Source organism: Letharia lupina (genome assembly GCF_014066315.1).
Source record: "Letharia lupina isolate WasteWater1 chromosome Unknown contig_2, whole genome shotgun sequence".
Classification (NCBI taxonomy): domain Eukaryota; kingdom Fungi; phylum Ascomycota; class Lecanoromycetes; order Lecanorales; family Parmeliaceae; genus Letharia; species Letharia lupina.
This window is the reverse complement of record NW_023502971.1, coordinates 786,541-811,482: the sequence shown is the minus strand read 5'-3', so window position 1 is coordinate 811,482 and position 24,942 is coordinate 786,541. Positions and strand designations below refer to the sequence as shown.

At 50.0% G+C, this 24,942-nt stretch overlaps 8 protein-coding genes across 8 annotated transcripts; 4 read left to right on the top strand and 4 right to left on the bottom strand.

Annotated features, from left to right (window-relative positions):
* Positions 1 to 308: 308 nt before the first annotated feature.
* HO133_004328 (uncharacterized protein) lies at positions 309 to 2,369 on the bottom strand (the record flags this gene model as incomplete). The annotated part of the gene is made up of 3 exons (XM_037295246.1): positions 309 to 1,751; positions 1,801 to 1,957; positions 2,314 to 2,369. The coding sequence occupies 3 exons, from the start codon at positions 2,367 to 2,369 to the stop codon at positions 309 to 311; spliced, it is 1,656 nt and encodes a 551-aa protein (XP_037157247.1).
* Positions 2,370 to 5,725: 3,356 nt separating this feature from the next.
* Positions 5,726 to 9,474, top strand: HO133_004327 (uncharacterized protein; the record flags this gene model as incomplete). The annotated part of the gene is made up of 4 exons (XM_037295245.1): positions 5,726 to 6,097; positions 6,372 to 6,694; positions 6,744 to 9,334; positions 9,386 to 9,474. 4 exons carry the CDS (start codon positions 5,726 to 5,728, stop codon positions 9,472 to 9,474), a joined length of 3,375 nt encoding a protein of 1,124 aa, XP_037157246.1.
* Positions 9,475 to 11,460: 1,986 nt separating this feature from the next.
* HO133_004326 (uncharacterized protein) lies at positions 11,461 to 12,947 on the top strand (the record flags this gene model as incomplete). The annotated part of the gene is made up of 2 exons (XM_037295244.1): positions 11,461 to 12,289; positions 12,343 to 12,947. 2 exons carry the CDS (start codon positions 11,461 to 11,463, stop codon positions 12,945 to 12,947), a joined length of 1,434 nt encoding a protein of 477 aa, XP_037157245.1.
* A 2,478-nt stretch (positions 12,948 to 15,425) lies between these two features.
* Positions 15,426 to 16,289, bottom strand: HO133_004325 (uncharacterized protein; the record flags this gene model as incomplete). The annotated part of the gene is made up of 1 exon (XM_037295243.1): positions 15,426 to 16,289. The coding sequence occupies one exon, from the start codon at positions 16,287 to 16,289 to the stop codon at positions 15,426 to 15,428; it is 864 nt and encodes a 287-aa protein (XP_037157244.1).
* A 1,930-nt stretch (positions 16,290 to 18,219) lies between these two features.
* On the top strand, positions 18,220 to 18,795 carry HO133_004324 (uncharacterized protein; the record flags this gene model as incomplete). Its single annotated transcript, XM_037295242.1, has 1 exon — positions 18,220 to 18,795. One exon carries the CDS (start codon positions 18,220 to 18,222, stop codon positions 18,793 to 18,795), a length of 576 nt encoding a protein of 191 aa, XP_037157243.1.
* A 512-nt stretch (positions 18,796 to 19,307) lies between these two features.
* Positions 19,308 to 21,284, bottom strand: HO133_004323 (uncharacterized protein; the record flags this gene model as incomplete). The annotated part of the gene is made up of 4 exons (XM_037295241.1): positions 19,308 to 20,304; positions 20,359 to 20,502; positions 20,662 to 20,966; positions 21,228 to 21,284. The coding sequence occupies 4 exons, from the start codon at positions 21,282 to 21,284 to the stop codon at positions 19,308 to 19,310; spliced, it is 1,503 nt and encodes a 500-aa protein (XP_037157242.1).
* Positions 21,285 to 22,096: 812 nt separating this feature from the next.
* On the bottom strand, positions 22,097 to 23,850 carry HO133_004322 (uncharacterized protein; the record flags this gene model as incomplete). Its single annotated transcript, XM_037295240.1, has 8 exons — positions 22,097 to 22,299; positions 22,410 to 22,540; positions 22,679 to 22,818; positions 22,934 to 22,993; positions 23,048 to 23,282; positions 23,349 to 23,446; positions 23,508 to 23,537; positions 23,587 to 23,850. The coding sequence occupies 8 exons, from the start codon at positions 23,848 to 23,850 to the stop codon at positions 22,097 to 22,099; spliced, it is 1,161 nt and encodes a 386-aa protein (XP_037157241.1).
* A 215-nt stretch (positions 23,851 to 24,065) lies between these two features.
* HO133_004321 (uncharacterized protein) lies at positions 24,066 to 24,917 on the top strand (the record flags this gene model as incomplete). The annotated part of the gene is made up of 4 exons (XM_037295239.1): positions 24,066 to 24,162; positions 24,212 to 24,458; positions 24,596 to 24,696; positions 24,763 to 24,917. 4 exons carry the CDS (start codon positions 24,066 to 24,068, stop codon positions 24,915 to 24,917), a joined length of 600 nt encoding a protein of 199 aa, XP_037157240.1.
* Positions 24,918 to 24,942: the final 25 nt, after the last annotated feature.

Genomic DNA, 24,942 nt, shown 5'->3' with positions numbered 1-24,942 from the left:
TTCACCTGACTATGCGGGTAAGGGATATGATACGCAAATGAACACCAACTTGTCAATATGTAAGATCTCGATATTGACACAGTGAAGGGGCTCCTTTCAAAGCCGAGTGTACAGAGTAACTGGCTAGCTGTGTACGAAGAAGACAAGAATGCATGCTCAATCAGAAATCGCTAAAGCGAGCGTGAAGATATCTGGGTATCCGACCATTCGATCCATAAGGTCATACAGAAACATGGCGGTACATGCAACTCCTTATCGTACCCAAACAGTCTTTTCAGCACGACTCCCGCAAGAATGGTAATTTTGAGTCACGTTTTGACCCTTTTGGCCGCTTCCTGGCCCTCCTGGTCTGGGCTCTTCCTCTTCCGGTCTCCATCCTCGTCCCTAAAACTTGATCCACCCATCACCGGTGTTTGGAGGTTTAGGGGGCTCGGGAGAAGGTTGCTGTCGCCTCCCGAACGGCCAAAATTCCATTCTGGGTAGAAGGATGATGGCGAGGGGAGTAAGCCGTCAGCGACAAATCGTGATGGCAATGCTGATATGGGGGTTTCAATGCTGTTGTTGTTACTGCTGTAGGATTGACCTTGCGAAGGCCCTCCTGGCGGATGCGGCCGAGCAAATGGATTCGGGGGACCAGATGCGCCTGCGCTCAGTATAGCGCTCGCACTTGGCGATGGAGGTGGTAAGACAACACCGGTACCGGAAGAATGACTTGCTTCAGTGCTCTTCGCTGGTGTATCACTAGTGGTAACTGCGGACTGACGGGGTGAAGAAGCAGTAGCACTGTCGGCATCTGATTGCTCCTCAGGTATTTGGACCTTGAGCCTCGGTCTCTTCGCGTTCGATTGGGCGGTGCTTGATCGCGATGGGGGAGGGAATTCTATCGAGTTTGTTCTCTTAGGAACTGGAGCCTCTCTCTGCAACCTTGACGAAGGTGTAGGCTTTGAGGCTTGGTTTCGTGCATCTGAGTGTGGGTCATTTTCGCGCTTTATGTCCGACTTGGGTTCAATGGTACTTTTGCCAATACCCCAATGCTGAGCCAACAGTGATCGACTATCGTCAATGGGGGTGAAAATGCTTCGGGATTTGGCTGGCTGGGGCTGTTGGAGGCGGTTCGATTGATCATCTTGAGACGGCTCGCGTTCGGGTTGTGGTGGGGAGGGCATGTGCTGTTGCTGCTGCTGTTGGCGCTCGTGCTGGGGGAATGCAGGCGGTAATGACTGTCTTCTTTGCTCTTGCAAGTACGCCTGCTGCACTTGAGCATGTGGTGCAGCTGCTTGTTGGAGTTGACCGTAATACTGGGCTTGTTGGGCTTGCTGTTGAGGGTGATGGGGTGCGACTGGCATGCCTTGAGCCGCTTGAGTGTTGTACATTGATGGAGGCTGTCGCGTGTAGGCATAGCCATTGGCAGCTTGGGGGGCTTGGCTGACTTGCTGGAGATGGGAGGGACCTGGACCAACGCTTCCACTCATACGGCGTACATTGGGTATGCTGTTTCTCGATCCCGGTCGCGAAATCATTTGACCCTGAGGGGTATGCTGTCTTTGGTATGGGACGCCATTTGGGACAACTTGGATAGGAGGAGATGCGTTTCTCATGTAGCTCGTTGCGTTTTGTAGATGTGGAGGAAGACTGTGCTCTCGTGGCATTGGATCTTCTAGCGGCGGTGTGCCCATCTCATCATCGTCCTCATCGTCCATACCCCCTCCGTTGAAGTCTCCAGGGCCCTTGTGTTCATGTGCGCCACCATACTGTCAGGGTCGTTAGCCTCGAGACCAAGACCAAAGTGTTGGCACTTACGAAGTGAAATCGATCGATTGTCTCATTTATGTCGCCGGATGAGTATTCGTATAGTTTCTTGTTGTGACCAAAGATAATGACAGCGACATCGACGGAGCAGAGGACTGAGAGCTCGTGGGCCTTCTTGAACAGGCCGCCTTTGCGCTTGAGGAAAGTACTGAAAGGGACAGTTAGCAAATGTATTTACTGGCACGCTGATCGATCTAGCTTTGAGGTTGCATGCATGTGAAATAGCAAACGGGGTGTAGGGTGTAGGCAAGCTGCCGGAAAGGGTGAGTGTCTTGTGCACTCGTAGGTACCAAGCCAAGAAAACCTGTCAATCGACGTGCAGAAATAGAGGGACGAGAATGTCTTGTGGACCATGATCCTCAATATTGGGGCTCATATCGTCAACATTCAGGCGATTTCTAACACTGCAACTGCTACATTTTCTGGTGGCGCGTGTGGTAGCTTCTTGATGAAGCTGGCCCGGTGGATTGCGCAGCGCACAGTAGTAAGGGGTTATTGACTTACACAGATCGATTTCTGTCGTCCTTGATCGCTTTAATCTCGATCTTCCGTCTCCCCATAGCGGTTGTGGTAAGTAAGACAGTAGTGGGTGGTGGGGTTCGGAGGGAGAGTGATGAGAAGTAGACGACTCGAAGACGTCGCAGATGAAAGAAACCTGTGTCGTGTAGAGTGGCGTGGCTGGACGGGCGACCGTTTCCGACTCAAGTGGTTTCTAGAAATGATATCCTTGGTATGAATTGCGCTTTTGCAGAGCAGCGAGGATATATGATCAGAGCTCTAGATTTTGCCTAAGTTGTTTTGACTGCCTGTTCTAATAATAAAAGACAGCAGAAACGCCAGAAAGGTTGGCCTCAAAATCCACCTCTTTTACTCCGTAGTCTTCCTTGGCAATGTTTGACGCTTATCCTTTCCCATCTCAAAGACTATTAATAGCCCTGAAAACAGCCAACTGCTGGGATTCAGTGCCATAATTTCACCGCCAAGGTCCAATCAGACCCCTCCCTGTGTGAGAAAAGGACGGCTAATTCACTCCTTCAGGCATAGCCTTGTTGAAGATCTCCTCTGGACAACTTCAACACAGCGCTCAAATCTATGGAACTATCACCATCGACAATTGTATTTGGCCCGTACCCAGTATCGCGTATGGTCAATTCTTTGGAGAAGCTGTTACTACAGTCTCAGCGGGATGCGTCCGTGCGACTCGAGCGTAGGAGCTGGACCATTCTCCCGCCAGCTCTGCTGACCTTTCACTCTTTTCATACAGTTCCATCAGAATGACGTTGATCCCTCGAGTCACAGTACCTAGGCAAGCTTCAAAGGCTGAACTCCGTGTCAGCTGTCTTTGCCGTGTAGCGTAGTCTCTCAAGCACGTTTGCACTCGAAATGCCGACCACCGACCACCAACCCTGTGCTATTCGTAGAAATTGCGGCCAGTGAAGCTTCATATGTCCCAACTATGCTACATATCTTGCACTACGGCATGACACGATACTCGTAGCTTCAGATCCACACGGACTGGAAAGAGGGGCGCTCGACGACATTGATATCTGATGCGGCTCTTTTCAAGGTTGGACCTACCAGCCCACCCATGTTCATTAGTCGCGGAAGCTAGGTATCTATTTCTAGCCACCACCTATTTTACAGTATCCTCTGAAGGATCTCGACGCCAGTTTACCGTGCTCGTCATGATCAAGGAACAACAAACGTGAGCAGACGGCGCTTGTGGATCGACAATAGATCGAGCGTCATGTCCTTGCATCAATGACATCTTGGGCCAGAGAAATATCTTCCCAAATCCTGATCTTCAAATACGTTACACAGTATCATGAATCCTGCGCTGTTGTCTCCTTCAAACTAAATTCCGAATTGGACGGACTGCAATCAGTACACCAAAACAGTTTCTATTCTCATACTGACGGCATGGGGCTGATGAGTTAGAAAACGGCCAAGATACGGGCTAGAATTCGTATTTCTGTATGAAACAGTTGGGTTTCTCTCTAGTACCCTGCTATGCGTCGTTGACTGGTTTGAACTACTGTAGCAGCCTTCATGCCATCTGCTCTTCCAGCTATGACCTTTGCGCATCGTGACCCCCTACACGAACTGTGAATAAGCAGTAACTCTTTCAGAGTAAACCCCTATTTGAATGATATGTGTGAGGAGTACGGAGAGGTCTTTACTAATACAGTTTTTCAAGGACTTGTAGCTTTTGTTTCGCGGAGGCTTTATTCATTATTAGGTTCAGTGCCTAATGGCGCTGGTCCAATGGTGGAGGTGTGTTTAGTCTTCTGCTTTTGCTATTGGTGTCCTGTTTGGCTTTCTCCTCCTGGGCAAGGTGGCGCTTGCAGTAGCTCACTACTTTTCTCATATGACCAAGATCATATTCCTCATACCTGGATGGATCTTTCTCGGGATTTGTCTTCAAGATTTCAATAATCTTGCGGCCGCTGCCAGTTCTTGTGAGATCACATGGTCGGTCTTACACTTTTGCCCCCTCTTACCTTTCATGACCAATGGTCTCGCCAGATCCGTCTCCCTTATCCCAGCCCGCAATTTCCTATTGTTCCTCCCTCAACCATTTTTCTAGCTCTCCGGCTGTCATGTTGACAAGCATATTGCATTCTCTGATTTGCGTCAGCGCAGCATCATGGTCGGGATCGAAGACAACGCACTCAACAACAGTCTCATTATCTTTCACCATGCTGGGCTGAGAATTTAAAAATATTCGATGTGTTAATGGACTGTGCAGGATTTCGGCGTAAAATACACACAGACCAGTATCGATGCACACATCTGAGGAGATCAAGTGCTTCGACTTCAAAGAGCCAAGAAATATCGACGTGAATGACATCGCGACTTCACGGGCTCGAGAGGCAAGAGGGAACTCCATTGGCATTGGCCAGTAGCTGGGAACTAGAAGAGAAGGCCATTCGAATCAAAAGATTAATATCTAGATATAGGCTACACATGCACATTATAAATCTCGTGAAATGGAGTGGACGAATAGCGGGCTCTTTGTTTCTCAGAGAAGTGTCATTTACGCGGGCAAGCTATAGTGCCTCCCTGGCTCTCTTAAATTGAGCTTCCCCTTTACAGGCCACTTATGAGTCCCCTAGACAATGTCCATCAATGGGTAACGCCCACAAAGCGCTGGGATTCGTAACCCTGGAAATCGCGGAGATCAGAATCGCTTGGCTGCAGATATTGCGGGAAGGGCCACAATGCTTAGCAAGTGGAGCAAGTCGATCGGCTTCGCTGAGTTTACTGATTTGATGACCTCAATCACATGTGTACCGTGGGATGATAGTGATTGTTTGACTTTATTCTTCAACACTAAGACTTGAGAGTGACTGAAAGCACAGACCCATGGACACCCCTCCCCCCTGGGACGCCAAGAGAAACCCAGGTCGGTGAAACGTGTCCGGGGCCTAGCGTCCGATGGCCCTGAAACATTTGATTGGCGCGACCCAGCAGATTAACGCGTCTATGTGAGACCCTTGGCCTTTCCCCCCCAATGGTCCCCCTGAAATTTATAATTTGTAAGAAGCATCGTCATGATCATTTTCTTCAGGCTCATGAATTGCTAAAGTATGGACCTGCCATCCTACCTATCGAGACCAAGCAATGTAAGGTAAGCATGCACCGCCAGCGTGAGCACCAGACATAGACCGAGCTCCATCGAGGCAATCAGTCAGTCGATCAATCAATCAATCAATCAATTCACGGCGCGCCGAGCCACAGGCCCCTCAAGCATTTCAACGGCTACTCGCCTCACTTTGGCGACTGTCTGGTGACCGCAGGCCTCCAGAAACAATTCGATCGTTGGCGCACACAAATCGTTCCTACCACATGATTCATCAGACACCATGCCCATAAGCGATACTCAAGGTCGCACATAATCCCACAGGTGTCCAAAATGGGATTATTTTCGAAGCTCCGGAGCAAGGACAAGGAGGGGGGTGGAGTGGCTGCGCCTAGGTCAAAGAAGAAGGCTAATACCCAAGCAAATGGCGCCGTCGTTCCTGTCCCACCGCCAAAACCACTCTGGGGAGGGGATGCTTGGACACGAAAGGAGGTGGAACCGGAAGAAATACAGGAATTATTGAGGGGTTGCACAAATGAACTGAAGTCAAGAGCCTTGGATATGCCGTTCCTCCTCTTACCGTTCCGACCAGCATCGGATCCCAGCGCAGCACGCACATTCATCCGGAACTTCTTCAGCATGGAAAGGGGTACCGATCTAAAAGGAGAGCGCTTGGACCAAGAATTGATGTTAACGGAACCGATGGTATGTACAACTCTGGAGCAGCTTAGTCCGACTCCCGACCACTCGACGGGTTGCGCAAGATATGTACTGGGAGCAAGAAGCCGTTCCACATGCACTTCGAGCTGTCTCATTGCTTGGGTCTTTGTCTTCAACAAGGAATGATTCCGGGACCCTTGCGATGGGCAGGACATGGCTTTCGAGCAGAAGACTCTTGATGCCCCTACGAGGCGTCTCCCTACTCGGGGTTTTTGCCCGGGTTCCGTGACTTGAAGAAGGAATGCTGACTAGTATATAGGTCCTCAGCAGTGTCATGAAATGGTGTTGGAGCAGATTGGCTGGTGGAGTGGTAACCTGGGATGCATACGAGCTTTTCAAAGTTGGAGAGCAAGATTCTGATATGGCTCGGGATGCCTTCGCCACCTTCATGCCTCTCAGCGTTGAGTCCGACGCACGAACAAAGATCATATTCGACTTCTTCGACCTGATGGCTGCCATAGCGGCTCATGGCAAGACGAATGGCATGGGCGGTCGAAAGCTGTCAAGGTTAGCCGGCTGGTGGGCTTTCGAACAGATAGATGCGGGCAATGGCTTTGATGGAGGCTACAAGTCTTGGTCAAGGTTCGTGGGAAACCCTTACTTCAATTGACGAATGTTGACAAAGAGACAGCGCCGCTGATGCTACGAGCCATTTGTTCTTCGCGTACCTGCGTTCACTCTCTCCCGACTCTGTTCGAGGTTTTAATGGGATATCAACATTGCCACTGTCTCTGCAAACTCTGGTACGGGACACCCAGTATCCACCAGCATACCCGCCATTCGAAGCTACGGCAAAAGTGGTCATGGTCGTCAACTCTGTCTCACCAACTCCCTTTGCTTTGCTACGTCGCGCCAAGCATTTCGAATATCGAGACGACGATCAAGTGTTACAACAGTTTTCGGACTTTGAAGACCCTGTACAGGCTTTGACTGACGAGTGTCGACGGGTATTGAAGAGCATCTCTTCGGCTAACCAGTCAGCCGTATCAAACACCAAAGCTTCAACGAGTCTCGGCGATGCATCTTGGTCACGGTTTGAGGACATTGGATTTACCGGGCTTGGAGAACACGATGATGATGACGAGCCGGACTCTGCTCTTGGAAAAAAGCGGAGAATACAACACGCAATGAAGTCGGCACCGCAGTCCAGGAGCAATGATTGCGGCCGGCCCACTACCCCTTCCTGGGCTGACTTTCTTTCATCCGGATTTGTTGAAGAATCCACCAGTCCAGCACAGGCTCAGTTGTTCCTTCCCCCAGACAAGATCCTACCACCAATTGACCTAGATGGGAGAGCAAAAAGCTCGCAATCGCACAAACCTGCCCCAAGCGAACTTGAGCCTGGCGAGCTTGCAAGCATCAACGCCATAGATCTGGACGATGCCTTTTGGTGGGTCTGGATTACGAGTCTTGCGGGCGAGGAGACCACCGGACGAAAGTCCGTCTTCGGGAGGTGTGCTTTGATCGAGACTAATATTCACGGAGGCACCTGGCTGGTCATTGAGGAGATGGTCAAAGGCGCGGCTCCTGAACCGGAAGTAGGGGCTTATATTGCCGAAAAGAAAGGTCGCTTTACGTTTGGCAGCAGGATGAGAACTATGTCGAGGACAAGAACATTGGGAAGGAAGACTCCTACACCTAAAGTAGATACTTTCTCACGGAGCAACCAATCATTACCAACGGTCAAGACGAATATTGGACCTGATCAGCATGCGAGAATACAAGCTGCTGCTGCCGTTTTACAGCAAAAGCAAAAGCAGCAAGAAGCTGGCCAAGACCCAATCAAAGCAAGCCCTCGTAGAGGTCGGGGGGGCGATGGAATTTCGACCAAGACTAACAGTGTCTTCACGTTACAGCCTGTCATCATGAGCGAAGCCGGACCTGCAATGAAGTGGGCTAACACCTACGATAAGAAGGCGATCCGCGCTGAGTATCTGGGAAACAACTTTGCGGGTAGAGGCTCTGCGACAGATGTTAGTGCCCCTGGTGGTAACACTGTCGAAGCGGACGCGTCTGCGACGCCACAACCACCAAAAGCTAAGGAGGCACCAAAACATGAATACGGTTTTCCAAAGCAACAAGAGCAGTCCAAAGAGCTTCCTAGATCTGATTCTGGTATTGATACGGACAGAAGTCTTCCGCCACTACCGGCCGCGACGCCAAGTGAAGCAACTCTGCAAGCGCAAAGCAGTGCTCCGCCACCTGTATTTATTCCACCAGCGCCTTTACCTCTGGCGGATCAGATGCCTTCAGGACCGCCTCCGCCAGCGCCGTTGCCGATAGAACCTGAAGCAAGGCCTGCAAATGCAGTCGCAGCTGATGCCGCAGAGGTACCATTACCTGCCACTACTCCTATGGAGCCCAGTGAAAAGGCGCTGCTTCCCGTACAGGGCGAAGACCTCGAGCCAACGCGGACAATCACTGGTTCTCAGCCTAACGGTTTGACGCCTATCAGTTCGCCAGAGAGCGGAAAGGATGGCAAAAGCGTTAGGAAACAGCAAGGAGGTTTCAAGGGCTTCTTCGGCAAAAAGAAAGGACCGACCTTACCTGCGACACCACTGCCTGCAGATAGCGCTGCCGTTGCGGCTGCTCGCGCTGCGTATGTTGGCCCTCAGATGAAACCAAACTATATGGCTTCTAGTTCTTCAACCTCGCTCAGCCGTCGCTTCTCTGGCATTGGAAGAAAGAAGGTGCCACCCCCCCCTATGCCAACCTCTCCGCCTATTGCGGATGCAGAGGAGTCACTTGCAGCGACGCCGGCGCCATTCAAGGATACATATGAATCTCAAGCTAGCCTGAGTGGTGTCGATAGCAACGAAGATCATGCCACCAATCGAAGGTTTCACACTTTCGATCAAGGTCCCTTGGATCAGCCGGCTTTCGTGCCTGCTGACGATGTTCATAACTCCCCACGGGCGTCTTTCGTACAAGAAGACTCCACCGACGGTCCATCTCGATTGTCTAAAGCTGATGCAGGTGCGCATTATCCGCGGCCAATCGGACGTGGCGAGTATGAGCCGTCGATATCTTCGGAAGAGCGGCCACCTTCGTCGCCGATGCCGATGCCGATGTCAATGCCAGTGCCAGAGCATCCCACGCAGATGGATCGCTGGGCGCAGATACGGAAGAATGCGGCTGAGAGAGCAGGGAGGATAAGCGAGGAGAAGAATCCAAGAGTGAGTCAAGATAAGACGGAGGATGGAGAGGAGAGTGGGGAGGAGAGTAAGTCTTCTATTATATCGATTGCAGAACACAGGTGCTGACGATTGATAGCCATTGAATCGCGAGTTGCGCGAATCAAAGCGAGAGTGGCAGAGTTGACGGGGAATATGCAGTCCGAATCGAGTCGGCCACGTGACTAATTAGTAAATCATTGGGCATTCGAAGTGGCTGTAGACCGCAGAACCTCTCCAAGTCGTCATCTTCAGCACTCAATCCGCCTCATTCGCTCCATCGACAACCATATCTCACCATGAGAAGAGTGGTAGCCCACGTCAATGATCCTTGCTGCCCTCCAAACACACGGACTCCTCGACATCCAATTCCTCAACCCATGGGCTCAGCTCGCTTTGGTCCGTCAACTCGATACTGAATACTCAGATATATGGTCGAACTCAATGTTTGAATTCGGGCGCCATATCTTTTAATACCCCTTTTTCCTTGTCTACTAGCGTGCGAGATACCCAGCGATAATTCAGCTTCAGACTGATACCCTTCTTATGGCGCGGCTCTGTGCATCGAGCGCTCTACATAATACATGATATGATGGATTTAAGCCAACCGCCGGCTATGAAGGAAATCAAATTCTCATTACGAAGTGGCTGTAATGATGGGGAGCGGACCAAGGGGTAGTGGCTAATTGCAGAGAGGTAGTTCAATTTAGGGAGCTACAATCCATGAGTGTAGAAATTCTCGCCTGCAATCTCCTTAGACTATGATCATGCAGAAACGTTACAATTCTCGGCGCTGAAACCATTCCACACGTCACAGACAGAACGATAGTCACAACACGTGATAAGAACGTCTATATACGCAATTCAATGTCGTTGTTATGCGATTCTAATGTACTTAAAGTCTTTAAAATGTATTCTGTTATGATGAAGATTTAAGGGGCTTAAGAATCGAAGCTCACATTTAAACCTTCTGATGCGAAGCTTCGAATTCGTCTATTCTTCATATTTTGGCGAATGTATAGATGTTGAATGTTTTGACTGCCTTCAAGTTGTGATATCATCAATCATCGTTTGTGCGTATCAATTTCCTGTGTGTATGTCATATTCGCTGAATTGAGTGTGGTGTGTGGGATATTTTCAGTGCCAAGAATTGTAACAGTTTTCGGCCTACGCTAATATTCGTCACTCCAAGATTGGGACACTCGCCCGCTGTACTCTAAGCGCCGCGGCTAAACTCGCACACAACCGAAGTTCATGTTTTTATCACAGGGTCAGGAGCCACCATGATCTGCTCCACAAGAGCATTCTGGCAACCAAAACTGAGTAAGTACCGATCTCTCTCCAGCCCTGAACGCCAAGCATGCTTTCATGATGAGACAAAAAAAACCCATACATTTCTTTAGGAAGAGCCGGAAAAGGCATGGCAGCATCATCTGATGCTTGCCGTCGATGCTTAGGAACGGGTCTCTGATACACTCCGCTTGTCAGACACGTCATTATCCATCGAGGACTCTGGAGCGGAATGCTGACTGCTGTGCGAGAAGTAGATCCCCCGCCCTGGCTGCGGCGTGGTCAGCTTGGGATCTGCCAACTCGCCGCGCTGTCAATCATCGGAGTTCTTCAAGGTGGTTGTAGATACGGGGATAATGGGTGGCATGCAGATGAAACATATCTGTGTACAGCTATGGTGTGAGTGTTCGCACACTAATTGGGTCGCCAGATTTTGTGCATGAAGGATTCTTGAGGCTGGGCGTTATGAACTGAATCAGAAACAACCTCTGCATAATGATGCCAGGGCGCAGTCGAGGGGGCTTGGGTAGATTGGCAGCTGGTAGGATTTAATAATTTAGTGCATCTTGTTCTCTGAAGGTCCTCTACCTCTGCACTTTTGCGTCATTAATTAATTACACATATTTCGGTTGATAATGTTTATCTCTGCATGGATCTTGCCCCTTGTGATGTCTCTGTTGCCTCAGGCTCAAATGCTTTCCTCGGGCAATAGTTCTGGCAATAGAGAGTTTGGTGGTCCCATCGGTTGCTCGGTTTGTTAGAGAAGAATCTTTGGGACTCTCCTGCTGCTAAATTTTAGTCAGGGTACTAGATTCACCTCTGCAACGCTTGACGGACAATTGTAAGCGTGCTAAGTTCAAGCGTTGTTTGTCAACGTGGTCGCTCATGAAATCTAGCATCGTTCAAGGTATCATCTATCAACAGCCATTAACAAATGAAGACCTCGGGAGTCCCAGCGAGAATATCGCGAGTGCGCCGGTCGGTTATCCGATCCCTACACTTTCCGACTCCTCGACGTGTGCGCAAGATGTCGCAAACCTTTTGGCTTTAAACACGAATCTGATACGAAGTTACGCGATCGATCCAGCACAAGAACGCTCGCAATGCATGGCCTCACTTGCTGAGGCTAACATATATGTCTTAGTCGATCTCACCGCACCGGGGTATACCATAGATGGCCGTAATCCCCAATGGAATGAAGGACTCTATAACCGCTACACAGCAGTCATCGACGCCATGCAGGAATTCAATAACACTTTCGGATTTCTTGTTGGCGACGACATTGCCGGCTCCCCACATGAAATCAGCGCTTTCATTAGAGCTGCTGTGCGTGACATGAAAGACTATATTGCCAGCAAGGGTTATAGAAACATTCCTGTAGGATATGCTGCCAGCGATAATGGCAGTAGCCTTGGAATCGCCCAGTATCTGGCTTGTGGTGACCCGAGCACAGCTGTCGATTTTCTAGGCATCAACAATCGTGAATGGTGCAAGTTTGACGATTACGATACGTCAGGCTATTCAGCCATGACATCTGCCTATTCTAGATACCCTGTGCCAACCTTTCTTGCTGCGTACGGCTGCCTCTCATCGGAGTCTGGTCTGACTGAGGATTTCTCTGAGATTGCTTATATCTACGATAGCAACATGACCACGATCATGTCTGGTGGCTTGTTCTACGGCTTCTTCTCAACGAATGAGTCGGCTCGATATGGTAAGCCACGACTCTAGAGAGTTTGCAAACTGGGTATACTGATGGAAGTCCAGGGTTGATCACTACAGATGGTCACAAAAACCTCAACGCAAGCAACAGCAGTTGGTTCGATTCATATGAATACTCGATGGCTAGAGTCCCTTCCACGCCCTTTGGTTCCTCTCACTTTAGTCCTTTCCCTACTAGCTGCCCGGCAGATGCTGTGACTAGTCTCCCTCCAAATCCCGTTCTCCCTCCAGACCCTGTACGGGCTGCATCAAATACCACGTCCCCGCGCGACCCACAAAAGCCCGGCAGTCCTCCACATTCATCACATCTCTCGCATGCTATCATAGCCGGCATTGCTGTTGGCTGCATTCTCGGCACGTCTTTTCTGGTGATGAGTTCTTGCCTTGTCATTTATAGAAAGAGAAGACGGACCGCACATGCAGAGGCCTGGAGCAAAGCAGAGCTCCCAGCGAACGGCGTGGACAAGGAGGCAAGGGGCTTGGGGCCGCACATGCTTGATGGGACGGCAATTGCAGAAGTTGAGGGTACCCAGCGAATGCTGGAAGTCGAGGGGAGGAGTACGGCCCTCGAAATGGAGGGCGGAAGCACTGAAATCTTCGAGGCGCCGGCCGATCTGTCAGCCTTGCCCGAACTCATGGCAACAGAGTAGTAGAAGAGAGGCCCGAATGAGTGCTTTCTCTTGAAACAATGAATCCATCTTGCATCCTGTCAATTGGAACGGCAGTGCTAGGAGAATCATGAACGGCTCATTTCGAACGGGCAAACGACCTTAGTCTTTGTACGAATACCTACTCAGGAGTTTGTTGTCTAATCAAATTTCTAATGTAAATCGCGACCTTGGGACTCAGCTCGCTTGTTCGAACGACCAATTTAATGCTGTTGATGCACCTTGCCCCACTTCGACTCAAGGAGTCGCAACCTTCGAAATGGCACACTGTGCATGCAGGAAGGTTTAGCCTTCCGTGTCGCCAGTTTGCAATCCGTCCGATCTGTTGACTGGTCGCAGGACCCCTTTTCCGTGCATATGCCCTGGGCTCGCAGGGTTCCATAGGGATTCCCGCACCTTGCAGCGCACCTGCAGGACGCATGCAAGATTTCCCTCTGACGGGCAACCAATGCCACTCGAATTCTTCCTCAAGCTCTGGAGGGGAACAGGTTCATCGCTGTCGCGATCGCAGGTACGGTACTACAGCTTGCGGACCGCCTTTTGATCATCCTTTGCTGGAACCCGAGTAACTGCCCACCTTCGTGCAGGGTAGGTTCCAATGGCTGTTGATCAGGGGTGGAACAATTGTTTCCTAGAAGCTACTACATACCTCATCCCGCGTATCTACCTACTCGTACTATCCAGAATTGAGCTACCTCGCTTAATAGCGCCGGGAGAGTTGACCAATCAAACTACTTAGTTCACCGCGAAAATCGTAGTTTGATTGGTCAACTCTCCCGGCGCTATTAAGCGAGGTAGCTCACTTCTGGATAGTACGAGTACTGCTTACTCGACGCCTGCGCCGCGTATTGTTTCCATCTCTACGGAGTCCCCCATCAGGCCACCTCCTCTGCCCTCCGTTTCCCTGTCAGAAAATCACGCGGCTCTCAACCGTCCTCTTCAGCACCTTCCTCGTTCCCTCATCAGTCCAAATCCAGCCTTACCAATACAAATGCTGGTGCGGCATCGTCAGTCACCGCGTCCTATTCCGCAGCCTTCTTGCCATGCGCCATAAACTTCACCCCCCCCCCCCAACTAATCTCCCAGTGGACCGGTTGCACATCCTCTGCCCTCCAGAACGGCAACTGCACCCCCACCTCAGCCTCCACATCCGTGCAGCTCGAATCGGCTCATCAGGTATCCGCACCAGCCCAGCATTCAACTGCGCAACAGGCTCCCACCAGCGCGCCAGCTGCCCTGAAGCAGCATCCCTGCAGTCCGCAGCCTGTGTTTCGAGCACGCTCGGCGTCGATGTGCACCCTTCACAGGCGGAGATTCCATGTGTCTCTGGAAACGAGAGAGGGTGTCGCTGTCCCGAAAGCTGGAAGAGCTGTTCCGCGCGCAACTCCTCCGGCTTTGGCCCAGAGTCCCCCTGGATGGTGTCCCATTGGAGAGCACAACGTCGTCTTGTCCTGCTCCATTGCGACACAATCAATGTGCTGGCCCGTAAGTGTGATAAACACGTGCATAAGCTGCTCACGTCGCGTTATGACTCGAGGTTTCGATCTGAACATGTCGAACATTGAATTGTTGAGTCATATCACGTTGTGGCTTCGTTTCCCATCAAATGAGCTCCGATGGTCGAGTTGGCTGGGTAAAGCCAATCACCAGAATAGCGTGGCTGTGCGCCGAAGAATGGCTGTTTAACTTTCAGAACGTTTCGACTTCTGTTTCCCTGTCTTGCGTTTTGCGGTGGAGCGTGTTGATTCAGGGGCGCGACGCTGTGTGTGTCGGGGGGATGAGTTTTGCTGTTTATGAGATGCTGGGATTGGGTTCGTAGGGGCAGGGGTAAGATTAGGGGTGCTCGTTTGCCGTTGCCCCTTTTCCTCATTCCCTTTTTCTGTGTCTAAACACGCGAACCTTGGGGTCGGTTGTGGTCTCCTCGAATTGTTCAAATCTCTATTGGGACTCCTTGCTAAGTTTCTTTCACCTTGGTTATGGATGATGGGGGATCTGCTCCATTGTGATAATGATGTCCACAACGAACAGTTGTGCTGACGGATTCATGGTTCAGACCTCTGATTCCTAGCGCCAATTCCGGCCGTTTGATTCGCTTCTTGAGTTTTGAAGAAAAGCAAGCGCCTCGAAGACGAAGAAATTAGATAACGGCATAACATCGGCAAGCATCTGAAGCTACAATGGGCATTTCAGCTTTCTTGTCTAGACGTCGCAGAAAGGGATCCACATTTATTCTGTACATTTGTACTCATTTTCCCTCGGCGTTGTTGCGGATTTTCGGTGTCAAGGTACCGGGGACTTCATGGAATAGGCCATCCTGCTTTGGTAAATGAAGAGTAATATTGGATTCGGACAGAAGTCACCGGAAGATCAACACGGAAAAAGGCTTGTGAACTTCGAGAAATTGGTAGTCTCTACTCGTACACCCTCGCCTATCCACCAACATGCGTAACTCATTTCGTGCTATAAAGACGCAAATATGCAGGATACAGCCAAGATTGCACCAAAGAGGGTTCCGCGGCCTTGCGACCCCTTGTTGGCACCACTCTTCGCACTCGATGCAGTCGCCGTCGGAGAAGTCGTTCCCGTATTCGCTCCCGACGAGGCGCTGCTCGTCTTGGCCGCCGTGCTTGAACCACTCGGTGAGCCACTCGCAGCAGGCGCAGCCGTTGCAGCCGCTCCTGCACTGCTCACTCCTGCACTGCTCAATACTCCTGCATCCACAAGCTTCGTGCACGCTCCCACCACCGTCGCCGAATAGGCACTGAGTTCACTAGTTGGATAACCCGTCTGGCTCGCCATGGCAGCATAGCATGTCGTTGCTGCATCATCCCACGCAGTCCCATTGTAGCTCCCATTCTCGTTGAAGCAGAAGCAGCTCGCTTGAGCCGTGTTTGGAAGTGTCGTGAATCCCGGTGTGGCTGACTGACAATAGTTGACAAAATCGGCAATGGAGGTACATTCTGCGACGCCAGGGTCCTGAGCTTCAGAGTCCGAGTCGGAGCCCGAGTCGGAGCCAGAGCTGGGTTCGGAGCTGCTGGGCGTGGCGGATGATGATTGAAAGCACGATGAGGGGTTCGACGAAGCACAGCAGTTGTTGGGGTCTGCGCAACCTGTTTTACACCAATTGGTTACGCAATCGGTTGCCGCTGGGAAGCCGCCGGGGCAGGCGGTGAGGATGAAGTTGCAGAGGTTTTGTTCACCATCGATGGCGATTGCGGGGCCAGAGTCATCGCAGTTGGCGCCAAAGGGGTCGCTAGGGTCGCAATCTTGGGCGGCAACGTGGCTGAGAGGAGAAATTAGGAAGAGAATGTGGAGCGAACGCATGGTTGATGGTGAGTCGAATGCTTGTTTTGGAGTGATTGAAAGAGCGGAGGAGGGCGAGGTAGAAGGGTACGCGGGCAATTGCTTTGGAAGGAAGGAAAGAAAGAAAGAAAGAAAGAGTGCAATTGCTGCTGCTGGTGCTGCCTCCAAATATGTAGCCTTCGGATCCCACAGCGCCGAGCGAGGCTCCACAGAAAGTATAGCATTTCAACCACGCACTTGCAAGGGAATCGCATGTTCCAGTCTTCCAGAGCGCGCGATGCAGGTAAAGCTGAGACGCGATGCTGAACTTTCCTTAGCGACTCGCCTTTCTTCTCCCAAAGAAGCCTGGCTTACCTTCTCGGCCCCTCAAGCGGACAAGTCTTGGCGCTGGACGGGCTGGCGACGTTGACCCATGTTTGTACCGGGCCAAAAACCTACAGCCAGGCTCAGTGCGGGTGTTGAGGGTGTGGGTACTCGTAGTTTTCAGCTTGGGTTCTCTGGGGACAACTGGAGTCGAGGCTTCGGACACGCTTTGCTGGGTGGGCAACCCCAGATACACAGCTCTCGGCCGAGCCGATGCTATCCAGGACGCTGAGCTGAGCCATTTTTCTTTGAGGACCTTCGAGACCCTTCGAGTCGCTGTAACATGCTGGCACAAGGTTCGGACGTATATAGCGAGGAGGTAACCCGATGATCTGAAATGAGCTTCTGCTAGAAGGGAAGCTCAAGGGGCGAAGCACGAAAAATGGACTTGACTGGACAAGGACGTAGGCTTGTAGTCAATGAACACGCAAAGAAACCAAGAGCAAGCAGACAGAAGGCGAAGAGACACAAATCGAAGAGTAGCGGCTTAATCAGGCTGAGCGATCTGTTACCTGGGGTTATGAGAGTCGCAGGACAACCAAGGCTTGCGAATTGTCAGAACATCCGTAACATCAATCTTCGAGTAGAAAGATGGTATACATGCGGAGTATCATATTCGAAGCACCAAAGGACATTGGGGATGGTGGGGACGCCGACTCCAATGCTTCAGTTGCCAAGATATACGAAATATGCCCCGACCTTATCCCTCATCAGGTCTAGGATGACCGTCGCCCTATTATCACATACTTTACAGTCGGTAGGGGGTTTATATATAGAAATAGACTATAGATTCTTAATAAATATTGTATACTACTTAGCTATATATATCGCTACAATAGAAAAAGGCTATACTTAGTACTCAGCTCTATGGCTAATACTTAGTACCTATATATACTCAGGATACTCAGAGGGTGAATATACCCCTGATTGCATAATCCTTGAGAAAGAAAAAAAAATTCCCACAGTTCTGGCACACCCCAAAATCAAAAATCAAAAATTTCAATTTTTCTATATAGGTTCACAACCACAATTAATTATGATCTAAAAAATTATCAAAATTTAATAAATAGAGTGTAGATTAGATTATAAAATTCTTAAAAGATTTAAATTATTCGTTATATTGTAAAATAGAATAATCGCGAATTTTACGAAGTATTCTTGACAGCTTTAGAATAGCCGAGGTAAAAAAAAAAAACCTTGGCATGATTTTTCAGCGCACCCTCGACAATGTCAAATCAATATTTTATTATCTTACTTACGTTGTATAAATTAAATTTTTTAGATACTTTAATAATAAATACTTGGGTGTATAAAGTATATATTTTATAATTCTTAGACTATAATTAATTGTGGTTGTGAATCTATATAAGAATAATTGAGATTTTGATTTTTGATTTTGGGGTGTGCCAGAACTGTGGGAATTTTTTTTTCTTTCTCAAGGATTATGCAATCAGGGGTATATCGGCCCAAAAAATAAGGCTTGGCAGGGTTTGGCCTTTCTGAGACCATTTATTTATCTCCTCCATCATTATCCCACTCATAGAGTAGCCTTCCAATCTTCTTCTAAATAATCTATCCAATCAGCTCCATGCCTCTCTACCCACCCATACCCTACTCCGAACCCAACGAACCCCTCCCTCCAATCGATGTCTCCTCCACCGACGCCAACCGCAGCTCCTTCCTCACTACAGACTACGACTCCACCATTCCCCTCATCCGCGCCCGCTTCCCCAACATCGACCCCCTCTACTTCACCAAAATCTTCCGCGGCACCATCCACCCCGAAGGCCTAATCTGGCTCGACGTCGACCGCCAAGACGCATCGCCCCCCAACTTCTCCGACCTCGCGCACCTGCTCTACTGCTTCGAGATCTACGGCCAGATCCTGTGCATCCTGGCGGATCCGCGGGGAGGGCTGAAGGAGATAGAGTTGCAGAGGGCGCTGTCGGAGTACCGCGTCCGGGTGCTGAAGTTGAGCAAGGTGGCGAGCTTCGAGAGCTTGAGGGACTGGCACAAGGCGTATCTGGGGGCGCAGATTAGGGATGGGCAGGACAGGGTGGAGGGGTGGAGGGAGAGGAGGGAGGGGTTGGGGGCGTTGTTGAAGAAGAAGGTGGCGCCGGTGGAAGGGGAGAGTGGTGCTGGTGGGCATTATGCGACTCATTAGAGCGTTCACGACATATGGTGGAATTGCTCAAAGGCGCCAAACTACTTCTCTTTTCGATGGAATACCTTATCTCATGACCGATACGTCTAGTACCTGCTATGAAGTCCTTCTTTTCCGCAACTTCTGTCCCAGACATGTTCTCCCAGTTGCCTTCTTTGGGACGTTATCGGCGTTCGTATCATACGACATCCATTTTCCTTCCTTAGATACCATACAGCAGAATCTAAGAAGTCGGTCTTTCGAATGCCAAGACGCGTGAGCCCGGATAGCGCACATCGGAGCACCAAGGCCCGTTCAACAGGTCTGATGCTATCAAAGTTTTCACTTTGCAGAAACCCGGATAGGCGCGATCTCACTTCACCACTCTGTGCAAATGCATCAACAGGCAGCCCCGTGCACGACCATGTTTGAGGAGAAGGTGACTTAGGGGGTAAGGGATTATTGGCTCCACGATAAGTCTGCTCAGCTACGGGACTCTATTCTGCCGAAGGGCTCTGTTCATCTAGGAGGGCCTACCCGACTACAGAACGTGGATTTTTGTAGATGCGGTGGAGCGTTTTCCGGCCGGATCCAAGACTTTGAGAATGCCCCCCTCGGTTCACGGCGAATTTACCTCTGTGATGATCTTGCACATGCCTTGGCTGATCAAACTCTTGCTTATCTGCAGTTCTGGATTTTGGTGCCTCGGAACAATGGACAGGCGTGAATAGTCCCCCATCTTTCAACAGAGAACCAGCCATCTGTATTTGTGTGCCGATACCCTCAAAGAGCATCCAACCGCCCGCACCAAGAACGGCATCTATGCCGTATCTGTACACTTTGTTATTCCATTCTTCCTGCTCCTTTTCGCGCCGTTCTTCCTCCATCTTTCGACGCCGTTCTTTCTCCACCTTCATAAGTCGTTCTTCCTCTGCCTTCATTACCTTTTCGAAACTCGCTTCCGTAGCCTTCTTATGTTCCTGGGCTTCAGCGAGCTCACGTACGTACTCGTCGGCTTCATCCCGCAAAGCAGCCCGTATTGTATCTTCATGTGACTTCTCGATCTGGGCCAACGTTGAATTGAAGCTGTCCTGGGTTTTCTTGATTTCTAAAGACAGATCTTGGTCAACTTTTTGACCAGCTGTAGTATCAAGGATATGTTTTCCACTTCCCAGCTGACGTTGTATCTGTAACCAGCTGGGCTGAAAATTGAGTACTCGTGCGATAACATCGGAGATCGGATCAACGATGCCAGAGGAATGATTGGCTACTCCACCCAGCCGCTTTGGCCGGGAGCAACCTAGCTCAATCATGCCAGACCAGACATTCTTCGTAAGTCCTTCGTGTTTTTGTGCAAAAGAAGTGGACGCTTTATCCCACTTTGTAGTCAGAAACATCACGTTCTTCAACGACTGATCACCACAGAGGTGGTGAAACATGTCTAGATTACTGAGTGCAGTATTCATCATTCTGCGCATATTGATGTCTTGTAGAAAGAGCAGGCCACTGAGCTTGTGTCCGCCCTTGTAACTGTGAGTCCTTAAGTTAGAGCAGACCTCAATATATATGTAAGTAACAACTCACTGCGTAAACAAACTCATCGCAATTCTCTCAAGTACCTCTCCATCGCTGAGATAGGTATCGTCGAACCCAGGAGTATCAATAGAAGTAACAGTTTCTCCATTGACGATAGCCACATACTGACCCTCGCCAACATCAGCAACCTCTCTGCCACAGATTTAATTGACGAGCTAGGGGGCGTTGGTCAGTCAACGTTGTTGAACGTAGGATAGAAGGCTTCCGAACCAAACTTTTGCCAGAGCCTGTGGCACCCATTAACATGTCAATATTTTTGGCATGAATAATATGCACCATTTCGTTACTCACGCAATAAGATTTACTGAGTGTTTCCTATAGAAAACAAGTCGAATTGAATCATTTCGTTGACCTCCCTCACCCATGACGCCGAGTACAGGATGCTCTCTCTGCTCTTCATAACGATCTGGAGCCCAAGTCCGTAGTCTGGTCACAATACGATAATGAAGCTGACTTGTATTGAAAGGCTCGTCAGCCCTCTTCAATAGCTCTTCAATAAGGGCGGTGCTGAATGAATGTTCCCCTACGCCTGGTGTCTCCGTTCTTTCGGTGGAAAATGCTTCGTAGTGCTTAGCACAAATCTCTCCGTAGACAGTCTTGAGGAATTGGAAACAATCGCACACAACGAGCACCTAGCACGCAGCGTCCAAAAACTTCGCATCGCACCTTCACCGGACGCAGACGCAGAAGGGAAGCTTTGTTTAGGCGACAGTTTCGACTGGCCTCGACGATCCAATGGGGTCAAAAGATTTCCAACGGAAGGAACACAGGTCTTGCAAGAGATCATGCTGCACCGAATCCCCACTTGCAGACCCTTTGAGATTGTAGGCCGCGATGTCAAGGAGGATCCGACGTACGGTGATCTCTGCGATACGGACGTTGTCAGTATTGGTTGGATTTTGTGTCGCAGGCATGGGGTTTATAGTGAAGCTTACGAACCAAGACTCGCTTCAATTTCGGCGCTTTCGGGGTACGGTCCGAATATGGATAAGAAGACCGTTGATCCTGCTTTATTCGAGCAAGCACTTTTTAGGAAAGGGTGGGAGAGTGTGGAGAGTTGAGTCTGCAAAGAATCGACTCGTATATTTGGGGTTGAATGAAAGAGCTTGTCATGCTGGGCGCTAATGTGAAGAACCTATCCTTGGTGTTTGGGAATTTACAGATGTCTGGACTCACTCAATGAGACTGCAAAGGAAGCGAACTTGATGCTGCATTCATTGCACCTTGAAGAGGCCTGCGTTGCTCCTAGTAATCTATTCAATTTACTTCAGCATAGCCAAGATACGCTTCAAAGCTTCTCGCTGGGAGGATGCCGCAGCAAGGAGACGGGGACGTGTGGAGAGGTTTTTAGTGAGCTTGGAGCGCATTTCTTGTTCTTGCGTAACCCAGAAATCTCTATTATGTCTAGTGAACCACCCGGATCTGTTGTTGGCTAGTATTATATGGCGCTCGTTTGGTCGGATATTTTAATCGCGGAGGAGCACCTCTTTGATATAGAAAACTAATTCGAATGGGAGCGACTTCGATGCGAAGGGCCTGACCGAGCGTCACGAGGCTGGCGCTAGCACTTTTATCACTTCGAAAATTGGAGGTGTCTGTTACAGTCCTGACATTCCCGGAGCAGATTCCAGCGGCTATTACTCCGCAGACAGGGATCTCGCTCGATGGAGATCGAGGGTCTGAAAACGTAAATTGCCCACAGTTTAGCACGAGCTCAATTGGATGGTTATGCTTTAGCTGCCCCATTTGCAACGGGCGTCTCCCTCTGCCTGAGCGCTTGAGGCAAAAGCGCGACTTTTTCCTTGAACATTTTCTCTGCCCCTACCCATACAGGCGCTGTGTCCCTCTCCGGTAGCTGGAGGAGACTGGACAAAAGTGCTTCACTAAATGCTTCGGACGCCTCTCGCGGGAGTAGAGATGGGAGATGATCTGTGGAAATTGTAGAGTCAGCATAAAGATGCACACTAAGTTCCTGAAACAAATTTTCTTCGTCGAGAAATTATCGAATAGAGGTCCTTGTCGCTCAGAGGTGAACATACCTATAGAGATATAGCTCAGGGGTGGATTCAGGAAGTCCGGCAGGGTGATAGTCGGCTTGCTGAAGTAGGTGGGCTGGTTGGCAAAGGGGATAGGATTGTGAGGATTGGTAGTGTCGCAAGAAACATCACATCTAAACGGAATCAGAGCTTTAGCCGCCTATTCTGACCAAGATAAGGGGTAAGAGAGCACGGTCTCTGGGTGATTCGCTCCCAGTCCGTGGCAAGGGGTTGAGAGCTGCTCAGATTGTATAGAGCGAACAGGTACTTACACAACACTGAGATTGCGTGTTCCTTGCTTTAAAAAGTCCGTAGAAATGAAAGGAGGAAGAGGCTCGCTCAAGTAGATACAATTAATAAAGGCGTCAGCCTCCTTAATTGCATTATACGGTCCAGGCTGGGCCGTCTCGTCCTAAGTAAATTTCGGGGTCAGCATGGGAGTGAATGCTGTTGTGAGCTCCCGAAACAGAGCTTTTTGCTCTTGAATATTATCGAGTAGAGTCAAAGGTGCTCAGGACTCCACTGACCATGTCCCATTTCACAAGCTGTTGTTCCGGGATGCCAGCTTGTCGACAGCACTCTAGAGCCTAGATGGTTTTTGAATTAGTGTATTTATCCAGAATAACACGAGGTCGACTGACTCCTCTTCCGCATCTGCCCAACGCTCCGATAACAAGCACGCGCGGCGATTTCCCTTTGTTCCTTTGCACACCTTTAGAGACCTGCTCCTTAACCTCTGTGTCTAGATCGCTTTTACACTGATAATGACCCTTGCCAGGTAAAGCTTCCTTATTACCGTGCTCCAGTTGCCATGCCCAATCTAGGAGAGCCAAAGCCGCGCCCGCATAGCCGGCATGAAATCCGAACGCTGCCACTCTGAGAGATTATAGTGTATTAGCTTTGTCAGATGAGTTTACTTGAGAGCAAGCCGGATTGACCCACCGCCTGCCCTTTTCATCGGTCAGGAATTCTAGATCGTATAGAGTGCCTCCACCCCGAGGAAAGCGCCCTAGAACCTTCTCCCAGTCACCTTGGTTTTTCTGGATAGGGATTCGATCATCAGCTACCGGGATTGTTAAGCTTGCGAAGAAGCTTACGAACGTAGCAATGGCTAAAGGCGACGTGGGTATGCTAATGTTTGTTCAGATATTGGCTTCCATCAATATGCTTTGAGGCTTACCTTCAGAGGAAAAGGGTCCTTGTCCTCTAATTCTTTCAAGCCAATGATGATGTGATCTTCTGGTGCGTTTGGCCATGATCCTTCCTCCACTAATGTAGCTCCGACGGAGGCGAACTCTTTATCGTCAAAGATTCGTTCAGGACTGCGCTCGATATTGACCTTGAAACCGTTGTCGAGCAGTTTCCGGGTTACTGTTGGTGTGAGAGCACTGCGGTGCTCCAGTGGCTTGGTTTCGGATCGAAGGTGAAGGGTTACAGGAGCCATCTCAAAGTCATGGAATTGTGAATCGTGGGGAGGAATGATTCAGACAAGAAAATTCGAAATTCGAAGCCGACTTAATAGGGTTCTTGGTTAGGGTTAGGGTTAGGATTAGCGAAGCCAAGCCTAACCCTAATATCCCGACGTTTCCCAAGGTACTCAACTGGCCTTTCATGGAACACAGCGTTTCCTGCTAGTCACTCTTTTCCTCATTTTTCGCAATGGAAAACCAAGCCCAGCAATCAAAGCAAGGCGACTTGCACTGGCGCCTGAGCTCCCATCCCATAACGCTGCTTTTCTTTCTCGGATTCCGCATGTGTAGGTCCCCAGCGGAGCCCCGCCGTTCTGTCAACTGACATTGTCTCAGCATCTCTTCTAATATACCTCTTCGGTCTCTGGTTCTTCACCTCCAGCTTCGTCCTCGTGTTCATCGTTACCCTGCTCCTCCTGGCCGCGGATTTCTACTACCTCAAGAATATTGCTGGGCGAAGGCTTGTGGGGCTAAGATGGTGGAACGAAGTGGACACGACTTCGGGGGACAGCCATTGGGTGTTTGAGAGTCAGGATAGGAGTGGGGATAGCGGAGGACCGGTGCAGAATGCTACCGATAAGAGGTACGTGGAGAATATGGGAGGTGCTGAGGGAGGGGAGCAGGGAGGACAGGAGAAGGAAGAAGGGCAGAAGGGGGTTATTGCGAGTGTTGGGGGGGAAGACTTAATGGTTGAGCTGCGCTAATGCGTGGGTACGACAGGTTCTTCTGGCTAGCATTGTATGCACAGCCTGGACTCTGGGTCGGTTTGGCTATATTTGCGCTGGTGAGGCTGGAAAGCCCGATTTGGCTGAGTCTGAATGGTAAGTGCACATACTGGGGACGAACGTCAGTAATTGGTTCTTTGCTAATGGGGTTTGGCGCTGCAGCCATCGCGTTAATCCTCACGATCACGAACACCCTTGCTTTCTCGCGGTGCGATAAGTTCAGTCAGGCGTCGACTTTGGCTTCGAGCGCTATGTATTCTGGTGGGATAGCAAAAACTCTTGCAGGAGGAATGTTCAGTCGGCTGTTCGGGCGGTAAGGAAGTTTGGGTCTATAAGATACAG